Source organism: Mizuhopecten yessoensis, unplaced genomic scaffold, assembly GCF_002113885.1.
Source record: "Mizuhopecten yessoensis strain PY_sf001 unplaced genomic scaffold, ASM211388v2 scaffold8463, whole genome shotgun sequence".
In the NCBI taxonomy this organism is placed as follows: domain Eukaryota; kingdom Metazoa; phylum Mollusca; class Bivalvia; order Pectinida; family Pectinidae; genus Mizuhopecten; species Mizuhopecten yessoensis.
This window is the reverse complement of record NW_018407560.1, coordinates 94189-107238: the sequence shown is the minus strand read 5'-3', so window position 1 is coordinate 107238 and position 13050 is coordinate 94189. Positions and strand designations below refer to the sequence as shown.

Here is a 13050-nt window from a genome sequence, read left to right as displayed (position 1 = left end):
CCCCCCTTACGAGTAACGATGGATACTTACTTGGGTCACCTCCATTGCCAATGATGATGGGATCAGAGTAAACACCTCCTGAATTGGCGTACACAACAGAACTAGGCCGACTTTTGTAGCTAGGAGGGGCCATGATGACAGATCCTCCATAGTACGTATCACGGTCATCCTCCAGGTAGATTCCCTCTACACCCATGTTGATGAGTTGTCGCACCTTGGGGAGAAACATGGAAAAGAGGGCCAGAGTAGCAACGATGAATAAGCCGAAGGCCAGACATGCATCACCAAACTGATGACCGTTATCCAGCTTCTTATTGAGACCGCCAACCAATCCCCACGCGATCCATATCGGGATGGAGAATCCCGCCACGATTCCAATAAACACACTCTCACGGTGATTTGTGATGATTCCGTGGGCACGCATTGCAACAATGGTTGTTATGATGATGAGGAACATTACATAAACAAGAGATAGTAGGTGATTTTCAAACTCGCTGCGTACAAAGTTTTCCATGTCGCCCCAACCGTAATCTACAGACCAGGTGTAATGGTTACAGACCCAGGCCTCCACGCCGCCGTTCGTCATTACCTTCACTGCCTCCGGTGGCACCTGGATCATCCACTGGATGTCAATGACCACCTGGACACCGACTGCGAAAATAAACATCAGGAATTGGTAAATACCCTTCAGATAATTGGGAGATTCCACATCACCTGGAATCAGAGACTCAGACGTTGTCGATGTAAGGATGACCATCAACTTAACCAAAAGTACAGAGTAAATGGTCGCGTATGAAACTCCGATTCCAAACCTGATGATCCCACAGGTAGCATTGGTGGGGATGAAAAGGAAAGCAAAAAGCGTGAGGTAAGACAAGAAGATGCCAAACAGCAACAATTGTCCGAGCCACATGGTCCGCCACTGACGACCAATACGTGTTCCAAGGAGTTTGAAAAGAATGTAGATTTCAAACACGAGGACAGCCACACAGCCCACACCAGCCAGTACTCCTAGGGCAATGATCCATTTCTGTCCAACGTCAAACCTGGTGCCATATTCGTCACCCATACGCATACCACCGGAGAAGACACCAGTAAAGTGTTGACCTGCCATGAACTTTATGAACTTGTACTTGCCGCCCTCAGTGGGATCTGTTGTCGTAATGACAGGAGCAGCAGTGGTGCGGACGGTGGTGGTGCTGGGGACGGGCGGCACTTCCCCGCACACCAGACATGGAGACTCAGGACAGGAGTAGGGCAGGGCTGGCTGGGCAGCCAAATTTAATGGTGTACCAGGTGTATATGTCCCAATCTACAACAGATTGATGAAGTGATAAATGATTTAACTGCCAAACAATACAAGAGGTACAAAAGACATTAGTTATATTCAGATCATGTACAAAACTAGAGAGTGAGGTTTAATACATAGAAAACAAAAAGATGAAAAGCTTTTTGTATGTTTTGGACACCTGAATTGCAAACAAAACATCCTCCGACTTGTACAGATAAAAGCAAACCTTGTTATACTGCCACCATTTTACAGTAAAACCTTGTAATACTAGAACAAAAAAACAGTAAAACCTTGTTATACTAGAAAAATTAAACCTTGTTATACTGTCACCATTATACAGTAAAACCTTGTTATACTGTCACCATTTTACAGTAAATCCTTGTTATACTGCCACTGTTTTACAGTAAAACCTTGTTATACTAGAACAATTAAACCTTGTTATACTGTCACCATTAAACAGTAAAACCTTGTTATACTGTCACCATTATACAGTAAAACCTTGTTATACTGTCACCATTATACAGTAAAACCTTGTTATACTGCCACTGTTTTATAGTAAAACCTTGTTATACTAGAACAATTAAATCTTGTTATACTGTCACCATTATACAGTTAAATCTTGTTATACTCTCACCATTATACAGTAAAACCTTGTTATACTGCCACTGTTTTATAGTAAAATCTTGTTATACTGTCATCATTAAACAGTAAAACCTTGTTATACTGTCACCATTATACAATTAAACCTTGTTATACTGTCACCATTATAAGTTAAACCTTGTTATACTGCCACTGTTTTATAGTAAATCCTTGTTATACTAGAACAATTAAATCTTGTTATACTGTCACCATTATACAATTAAACCTTGTTATACTGTCAACATAATACAGTTAAACCTTATTATACTGCCACCATTATACAGTAAAACCATGTTATACTGCCACCATTATACAGTTAAACCTTGTTATACTGCCACCATTATACAGTAAAACTTTGTAAATGTTATACTGCCACTCTTTTATAGTAAAACCTTGTTATACTAAAACAATTAAACCTTGTTACACTGTCATCATTAAACAGTAAAACCTTGTTATACTAAAACAATTTAACCTTGTTATACTTTCACCATTATACATTAAAACTTTGTTATACTGCCACCATTATACAGTAAACCCTTGTTATACTGTCACCATTAAACAGTAAAACCATGTTATACTGTCACCATTTTACAGTAAAACCTTGTTATACTAGAACAATTAAACATTAAACCTTGTTATACTGCCACCATTATACAATAAAACCTTGTTATACTGTCACCATGAAACAGTAAAACCTTGTTATACTGTCAACATTATACAGTAAAACCTTGTTTTACTGCCACTGTTTTATAGTAAAACCTTGTTATATTGCCACTGTTTTATAGTAAAACCTTGTTATACTAAAACAATTTAACCTTGTTATACTTTCACCATTATACATTAAAACTTTGTTATACTGCCACCATTATACAGTAAAATCATGTTATACTGTCACCATTATACAGTAAATCCATGATATACTGCCACCATTATACAGTAAACCCTTGTTATACTGTCACCATTAAACAGTAAAACCTTGTTATACTGTCAACATTATACAGTAAAACCTTGTTTTACTGCCACTGTTTTATAGTAAAACCTTGTTATATTGCCACTGTTTTATAGTAAAACCTTGTTATACTGCCACTCTTTTATAGTAAAACCTTGTTATACTGCCACTGTTTATAATAAAACCTTGTTATACTAGAACAATTAAACAGTAAACCTTGTTATACTGCCACCATTATCCAGTAAAACCTTGTTATACTGCCACTCTTTTATAGTAAAACCTTGTTATACTAGAACAATTAAATCTTGTTATACTGTCACCATTATACAATTAAACCTTGTTATACTGTCAACATAATACAGTTAAACCTTATTATACTGCCACCATTATACAGTAAAATCATGTTATACTGTCACCATTATACAGTAAATCCATGATATACTGCCACCATTATACAGTAAACCCTTGTTATACTGTCACCATTAAACAGTAAAACCATGTTATACTGTCACCATTATACAGTAAAACTTTGTTATATTGCCACCATTATACAGTAAAACTTTGTTATATTGCCACCATTATACAGTAAAACCTTGTTATACTGATTATACAGTAAAACCTTGTTATACTGCCACCATTATACAGTAAAACCTTGTTATACTGTCACCATTAAACAGTAAAACCTTGTTATACTAAAACAATTTAACCTTGTTATACTTTCACCATTATACAGTAAAACTTTGTTATACTGCCACCATTTATAATAAATCCTTGTTATACTAGAACAATTAAATCTTGTTATACTGTCAGCATTTTACAGTAAAACTTTGTTATACTGCCACCATTTATAATAAATCCTTGTTATACTAGAACAATTAAATCTTGTTATACTGTCACCATTTTACAGTAAAACCATGTTATAATGTCACCATTATACAGTAAAACCTTGTTATACTGCCACTGTTTATAATAAAACCTTGTTATACTAGAACAATTAAACCTTGTTATACTGTCACCATTTTACAGTAAAACTTTGTTATACTGCCACCATTATACAGTAAAACCTTGTTATGCTGTCACCATTAAACAGTAAAACCTTGTTATACTGCCACCATTATACAGTAAAACCTTGTTATACTGTCACCATTAAACAGTAAAACCATGTTATACTGTCACCATTTTACAGTAAAACCATGTTATACTAGAACAATTGAACAGTAAACCATGTTATACTGCCAACATTATACAGTTAAACCTTGTAAATTTAGTTGAAATCTTCTCTGGCATTTAGGAGGAGATGCGTTTTAAAGCAAATTTAGCTAAGTCCCCCTTCAGGGCCCCGCCCCCCTGGCCTCAGTGGTCGAACCAACCTCATTTATTTAAGAAATGATTGCCCTCCGCTAGTGATCCTTCAGACTGAATTTGGTTGAAATCCTTTCTGGGGTTTAGGAGGAGATGTGTTTTAAAGCAAATTTAGCTAAGTTCCCCTTCAGGGTCCTGCCCCCTGGCCTCATGGTCGAACCAACCTCATTTATTTAAGAAATGATTGCCATCTTCTAGTGATGATTCGGACTAAATTTGGTTGAAATCCTCTTTGGCGTTTAGGAGGAGATAGGTTTTAAAGAAAAAGTTGACGACGCCTGACGGACGCTGCACCACGGCATAAGCTCATTAGCCCTTCGGGCAGGTTCATACCAATTGAACAGTAAACCTTGTTATACTGCCACCATTATACAGTAAAATCATGTTATACTGTCACCATTATACAGTAAAACCATGTTATACCGCCACCATTATACAGTAAAATCATGTTATACTGTCACCATTATACAGTAAAACCATGTTATACCGCCACCATTATACAGTAAAATCATGTTATACTGTCACCATTATACAGTAAAACCATGTTATACAGCCACCATTTTACAGTAAAACCTTGTTATACTGTCACCATTTTACAGTAAACCTTGTTATACTAGAACAATTAAACAGTAAAACCTTGTTATACTGCCACCATTATACAGTAAAACCATGTTATACTGCCACCATTATACAGTAAAATCATGTTATACTGTCACCATTATACAGTAAAACCATGTTATACTGCCACCATTATACAGTAAAATCATGTTATACTGTCACCATTATACAGTAAAACCATGTTATACAGCCACCATTTTACAGTAAAACCTTGTTATACTGTCACCATTTTACAGTAAAACCTTGTTATACTAGAACAATTAAACAGTAAACCTTGTTATACTGTCACCATTATACAGTTAAACCTTATCATGCTGCCACCATTATACAGTAAAACTTTGTAATACTGCCACCATTATTCAGTAAAACCATGTTATACTGGCACCATTTTACAGTAAAACCTGTTTATACTGTCACCATTATACAGTAAAACCATGTTATACTGTCACCATTTTACAGTAAAACCATGTTATACTGTCACCATTTTACAGTAAAACCATGTTATACTGCCACCATTATACAGTAAAACCTTGTTATACTGTCACCATTTTACAGTAAAACCTTGTTATACTAGAACAATTAAACAGTAAACCTTGTTATACTGCCACCTTTTTAAATTCCACCATGTCTTACTGCCATGTACAGTTACACTTTGCCACAGTCACTGTTATGGACAGATGGACAAAGCTCCCTTTTTTAAAGCATAAAAAAATGAAAATACGTACCTCTGTGTACCCACTGGCCACTTGGAACTTCAGGATTCTGTAAGAGATGAAATTGTTTGCGAGCTCCTGGCCATTGAAGTATGTCGTTCCCCCTATCCCTCCGTAAATTCTCTGGCCTCTGTTTTCCTGGTTCAGTAAATTTGAACAGAGATCATATTTACCACATGCACTCAAGGCAGCTATCCTCACACCATCAATGATCGACCTGACTGCAAGTATGGTGAAGGGGACATAAACATCGGGTGTATAGCGCCCTGTCAGACTATCGGAGGCCTCGTTACAGGTGCGTACTCCACACTCAAGCTTGTCATTCCAGTAGGACTGGAACCAGGGATTCCAGGTGTTTCCACTTGGTTTTAGATTATTTAGGTACTGGTAGAATTTGGCTAAATCAGTTGTTAGCTGACCGGCTGGTGTGGTTAGAGCAAGCGTGTAGGCGTTGACATACAGATTATCGGTGACAGTGGTATCATCAGCCCACGATGAGGTTCCAATGAAATTGAAATTCTGTACCTTGTTGGCATCTCTCATTTGCATAGCATTCATCAGTTTTCTGGCATTCTCTCCGTCCGAGTAGACAATAACATAGCGTGTGACCTCGCGTAGAAACAGCTCATCAGCAATGGCCTGGAGCTGATCGTCCGTGGCGTGGACTGGCATCTCAGTCTGGTAAACCATGCAGGTTCCTACGAGTTTAGACTTCAAAGCCTCAAACCCGCCACGGCCGTAACCATTGCCCAGATACACACCAAGCACATACTTGATATTCAGACTCTGCAACATCTTGGCAATAATAGTAGCATCATGTTCATCTGAAGGAACAGCTCGCAAGAAAAATGGGTACATGTCCTGATTGTTGAGTTCTGGGGAAGTGGCTGCATGGGATACCTGTGTCTTGTTCATGTCCTTGAGTAGTGTAGCCACAGCCATAGCCTCACTGCTCCTATCTGGTCCAACGTAGGCCAACAGATTACGGGGAGACACCGCATTCAAATTACCAAAGCCAACTTTACAGGTTTCGAAACTTAGAATATTTTCAATGGTTTGTTCTACACGAGAACATGAATCAAGCGCCACTCCTCCAATTGAGACATTCTGATTGGTCCCGAATTCCTTGATGGCCCAATGAAATGCCTCCATATTCAGGAGCCCGCGTTCCCGTAGCGGAGCATTCTGGCAGGAGTAGGCGTCGGCTGCTCGGTCGTGAACCCCAAACAATCCTCCAATATAATAGTGCTGGTTAGGTAGCTGGTTGTTCGTCGGCGTGAGACCAACGTTTGTGTACTGACAGCTGCCACTGGATCCAGACGGGCACGTCAACTGAGCCTGAATCACTGTCAAGCTAGATACCAACACCAGTATCAACATCATAAGTCCTTTGGCCATCTGAAAAATAACAGATGATAAGTATATATAATGTCATACAGAACCACAGCGTAGTCTAATCCACCCATCAGTGTAAAGATATAATGTCATACAGAACCACAGCGAAGTCTTATCCACCCATCATTGTAAATATATAATGTCATACAGCACCACAGCAGTCTAATCCCCCCATCAGTGTAAATATATAATGTAATACAGGACCACAGGGTAGTCTAATCCACCAATCAGTGTAAATATATAATGTCATCCAGAACCATAGGGTAGTCTAATCCACCCATCAGAGTAAATATATAATGTCATACAGAACAACAGCGTAGTCTTATCCACCCGTCAGTGTAAATATATAATGTCACACAGAACCACAGCAGTCTAATCCACCCATCAGTGTAAAGATATAATGTCATACAGAACCACAGGGGAGTCTAATCCACCCATCAGTGTAAAGATATAATGTCATACAGAACCACATCGTAGTCTTATCCACCCATCAGTGTAAATATATTATGTCATTCAGAACCACAGCGTAGTCTTATCCACCCGTCAGTGTAAATATATGATGTCATACAGAACCACAGCGTAATCTTATCCCCCCATCAGTGTAAATATATAATGTCTTACAGAACCACAGCATAGTCTAATCCCCCCATCAGTGTAAATATATAATGTCTTACAGAACCACAGCATAGTCTAATCCCCCCATCAGTGTAAATATATAATGTAATACAGAACCACAGTGTAATCTTATCCACCCATCAGTGTAAATATAAAATGTCATACAGGACCACAGGGTAGTCTAATCCACCAATCAGTGTAAATATATAATGTCATCCAGAACCATAGGGTAGTCTAATCCGCCCATCAGTGTAAATATATAATGTCAGACAGAACCACAGGGAAGTCTAATCCACCCATCAGTGTAAAGATATAATGTCATACAGAACCACATCGGACTCTTATCCACCCATCAGTGTAAATATAAAATGTCATACAGGACCACAGGGTAGTCTAATCCACCCGTAAGTGTAAATATATAATGTCATACAGCACCACAGCAGTCTAATCCCCCCATCAGTGTAAATATATAATGTAATACAGGACCACAGGGTAGTCTAATCCACCCGTCAGTGTAAATATATGATGTCATACAGAACCACAGCGTAATCTTATCCCCCCATCAGTGTAAATATATAATGTAATACAGAACCACAGTGTAATCTTATCCACCCATCAGTGTAAATATATCATGTCATACAGAACCACAGGGTAGACTTATCCACCCATCAGTGTAAATATATTATGTCATTCAGAACCACAGCGTAGTCTTATCTACCCATCATTGTAAATATATAATGTCATACAGCACCACAGCAGTCTAATCCCCCCATCAGTGTAAATATATAATGTCAGACAGAACCACAGGGAAGTCTAATCCACCCGTCAGTGTAAATATCTAATGTCATACAGAACCACAGTGTAGTCTTATCCACCTGTCAGTGTAAATATATAATGTCATACAGCACCACAGCAGTCTAATCCCCCCATCAGTGTAAATATATAATGTCATCCAGAACCATAGGGTAGTCTAATCCACCCATCAGAGTAAATATATAATGTCATACAGAACGACAGGGTAGTCTACTCCACCCATCAGTGTAAATATATGATGTCATACAGAACCACAGCGTAGTCTTATTCACCCATCAGTGTAAAAGTATCAACATCATAAGTCCTTTGGCCATCTGAAAAATAACAGATGATAAGTATATATAATGTCATCCATAATGTCATACAGAACCCCAGCGTAGTCTTATCCACCCATCAGTGTAAATATAAAATGTCATACAGGACCACAGGGTAGTCTAATCCACCCGTAAGTGTAAATATATAATGTCATACAGGACCACATGGTAGTCTAATCCACCCATCAGTGTAAATTTATAATGTCATACAGAACCACAGTGTAGTCTTATCCACCTGTCAGTGTAAATATATAATGTCATCCAGAACCATAGGGTAGTCTAATCCGCCCATCAGTGTAAATATATTATGTCATTCAGAACCACAGCGTAGTCTTATCCACCCATCAGTGTAAATATAAAATGTCATACAGAACCACAGCGTAGTCTAACCCACCCGTCAGTGTAAATATATAATGTCATCCAGAACCATAGGGTAGTCTAATCCACCCATCAGAGTAAATATATAATGTCATACAGAACAACAGCGTAGTCTTATCCACCCGTCAGTGTAAATATATGATGTCATACAGAACCACAGCGTAATCTTATCCCCCCATCAGTGTAAATATATAATGTAATACAGGACCACAGGGTAGTCTAATCCACCAATCAGTGTAAATATATAATGTCACACAGAACCACAGCAGTCTAATCCACCCATCAGTGTAAAGATATAATGTCATACAGAACCACATCGGACTCTTATCCACCCATCAGTGTAAATATATGATGTCCTACAGAACCACAGCGTAGTCTTATTCACCCATCAGTGTAAAAGTATCAACATCATAAGTCCTTTGGCCATCTGAAAAATAACAGATGATAAGTATATATAATGTCATACAGAACCACTGCGTAGTCTTATCCACCCATCAGTGTAAATATAAAATGTCATACAGGACCACAGGGTAGTCTTATCCACCGATCCATGTAAATATATAATGTCATACAGAACAACAGCGTAGTCTTATCCACCCGTCAGTGTAAATATATGATGTCATACAGAACCACAGCGTAATCTTATCCCCCCATCAGTGTAAATATATAATGTCATACAGAACCACAGGGTAGTCTAATCCACCCATATTTGGTTAGAAATATCAGAAGGACAATGTAATTATATATTAGGTAGGTCTAAACAAAGGACCGATTCCCAATCAAAAATGTGTGATTTTTCAGGATGTCCACCTTGAAAAATAGTTCGCTTCTCCAGACAGTGTTCTTATATATTCTGTGTAAATTAACAACGGATAACTCTAACAGCCTTTACTGGAGTACCCTGTATACCTGGAACTCTGATTTATCCCCAACCACTCCAAACCTTAGTATTTCACCCATTCGTGGGACAGGTCGACACACCCGCGTGTATAGCCACATGCCATCACATGCCTCAACACAGGCTACAGTCCACGCTCATTGTGCTTCTACAAGCAGGGATCAATCTAGACTTGATTCACTACCGTTTATGGGTAGTTTCCCTTACAGAGGAAAATTCCCCTGTTCTTTGAAATTCCCCCTATTCAACAAGGAAATAGACGTTTTTTCTTCAAAATATTTCCCCTTTATATGTTTTCTTTAAAGTTCAACAGTTAAAATGCATAATACTGCATATATACATTTTCTTCACTTAATTTAAACAAAAATTCTGCTAAATCGAAATATACTGCACACATGTATATCGGACAAAACATTTATCTTTTACATTCATGACGCTAGAGCCTTGTATCAAAATTTCAATTTCCCCCAAATCTGAAAAAGGGTAATTTCCCCTAAAACGTAGATTGATCCCCGACAGGTGTCGGCCGGAGGTCAGATAAGTAAAGTATTAACGGCAGTACCATTAGGTAGCTGTACCGTTACCCTGTCCTAGCTGCATTATTGTTTTGTGTGCATGATGTTTTGACATCACTGGGTATATAAAACCATATTTCGGCATGGCAATATTAAGCGGAAATCACATAGCGGATTCTCGAAATACGTCATGATTGTTAATTTCGTTGTCAATCAACATTATGATTACAGGGATTCAATAAAAAAAAATATTTTAAAATGGTTGAAGAATTCCTCTCGTTTTGAAATTTGTAAAATTAACCTAGCCGATTTCAGTATGGCGGACTATGTCAAAATGAATTTTATTTCCTTTCTGAATACCGGTGGCTATATGTTTTCATTATACTGCTTTTTTAAATCTTTTTAAATGCTGTCATCATTATTAAACTTCTTTTTTTACTTCTATCATCTACTATCCGCGATATTTACAGTGCTTGTACTGTCTGTCGTCCCACATGATAAAAATAGGACGATGTCGATTGAACCTCGGATTCGTTGAATACCATGTATTCTTCAAACTATTGATCTGGTCCCCACAAGTTCCAGTTTTCTAAAATGATTCTTATGTTGATGAATTTTTCCTTATTTCATTCCAGGGTCTATTTACTGGTATATCAACCTAATGAAGAACCTGCTATGCGCTATTTCATTCTCCATAAAGTTTATCTTAAAAGGCAACAAATTTGTTTCAATAAATAGTAATGATGGTTTTGAGTGACATCGATATTATTTACATCGATATCATAAATTTATTAAATTTTCCCCACAAAAAAATATTTGCAACTTCCTTATCTATTTGAAGAGGAATTTTAGGGGGGGGGGGGGTAAAACAGCTATAAAATGTTGTAACATGTACATCAGTCGGCTGCTGATCTGGACGAGCCGTAACCCTAAACGTTTAACAGGAATCATTCAGGTGTGTCTACATGTATACTAATATCACTGACAGGGGTCCGTGACAACTCCCTAGTTATACTAGTTGTAAATTATTGACAGATTTGTGTACTGTTTTTTTAATTAATGCTAAATGGGATGTTTTTAAATGATTTGCAAATAAACAATATGAATAATCAGCGGTACGAAGTCGTGAACATTTTCAGTGCATATTATGGAAGGTGTGAATGCTCGTTGGTCGATATGTGATATTTATACTACAGTTAAACATTGAAACGATATAATTTAATTATTCGTGGTGACATTCTTTAGTTTGAAAATAATCATGACATAAATTCTGCGATTTCTGTTTCACAAGAAAACGAAATAAACACATGAAAACCAGTTATTTTTACATAGAACAATTTCCTGATTTTCTAATTATTATAAATATTAAACTAATCATATTATTACTATCTATCGGTAACAGATCTAAAACTAACCTTTGTGTAGACACGTTCGTACACTGAAACGTCCCGTCACCCCCGGGATCAGTTGCAGTAGCCTCTGATGTTTTCTCCGTGTAAACACACCTGTGTGCCGAAAACTCGTTTACTTGTGTTCTTCAGCCCAACCCAGAGCAGTGTGTTCGGCTAAATATAGCATTCATTCAACTCGTCTTGTCTACCTGTATAGTTGGGAGCCCGACAAACTGGTCTGACGACTTCGCAGCTATAAATAGATTTTACCTGTACAACGTATACAGGCTTGTCTATGAAACCGGCCGGTGGGACGGGATTATTACCACGTATAACTCATGTATTTATTGAATGTATCAATTAATCCATATCGCTGTAAATTTTAGATATAAAAATACGTATGTTATATTCTGTAATAAATGAGTTTATGAAATTAGCGCCAGTCACCCCTCGCTCCAATAAACACGTTTCTTTGCTAAGTTCACGGCAATGTTATGCAAATAATCATGTTAATTGAACCCTACACCCCATAAAATATTTCTCAGTAAAAACGAGCTTTCTCTACCAAAATGTACGTTTCCATATTTCGGCAATCATTCCTCAATGTTGTAAATTACAATTTATAAAATTGTAACTCGTGTTGTATTCTCCTTTGCCGAATACTTCAAATCAAGTTGATCAATATAAGTATAGTTAGCTTACTCAATGAGAAACCTACTGTTCCTGTTCAGTTGGAAGCAAACTTAACTTTTTTTAAGGTTTAATTATCAAATTTATTTAGGAGCATATTAAGTGGCTAATAAAAAAGACTCTTAATTAATTAGTTGTAAACTCTAAAATGTTCACATATATTGTCAGGAAAGACCTCCTTTTTATTATTTTAATTTTTCAAAGGTATTTCTGGTAAAATATGCATACATAGATACAATTTTTTTCCATACTCCCTTACACCCATACACACGCTCACTGCATTCACATATACTCACTCATCATTTCATAATGTTTTGTTATCATCATCATCATCATCACCCCGATATCTTTATCATGACATTGACATCATCCTCATCAGTAAAATCGTCATCATAATCATGACTGAAATCAACATCATTCTCACAATAATATCATCATCACCACTCTGTTGTCGTCATCATCAAACTGA

The 13050-nt window shown here is 37.4% G+C and overlaps 1 protein-coding gene across 1 annotated transcript in view; it reads right to left on the bottom strand.

Annotated features, from left to right (window-relative positions):
• LOC110456004 (metabotropic glutamate receptor-like) overlaps positions 1–12082 on the bottom strand; it is a 20077-nt gene extending 7995 nt beyond the window's left edge. The window contains exons 1-3 of the mRNA XM_021506514.1: positions 11916–12082; positions 5585–6970; positions 31–1312 (exon numbers count right to left, since the gene is read on the bottom strand). Of these exons, the coding sequence (XP_021362189.1) occupies positions 31–1312; positions 5585–6970 (2668 nt within the window). The 5' untranslated portion in view covers positions 11916–12082. The remainder of the gene's footprint in view (positions 1–30; positions 1313–5584; positions 6971–11915) is intronic.
• Positions 12083–13050: the final 968 nt, after the last annotated feature.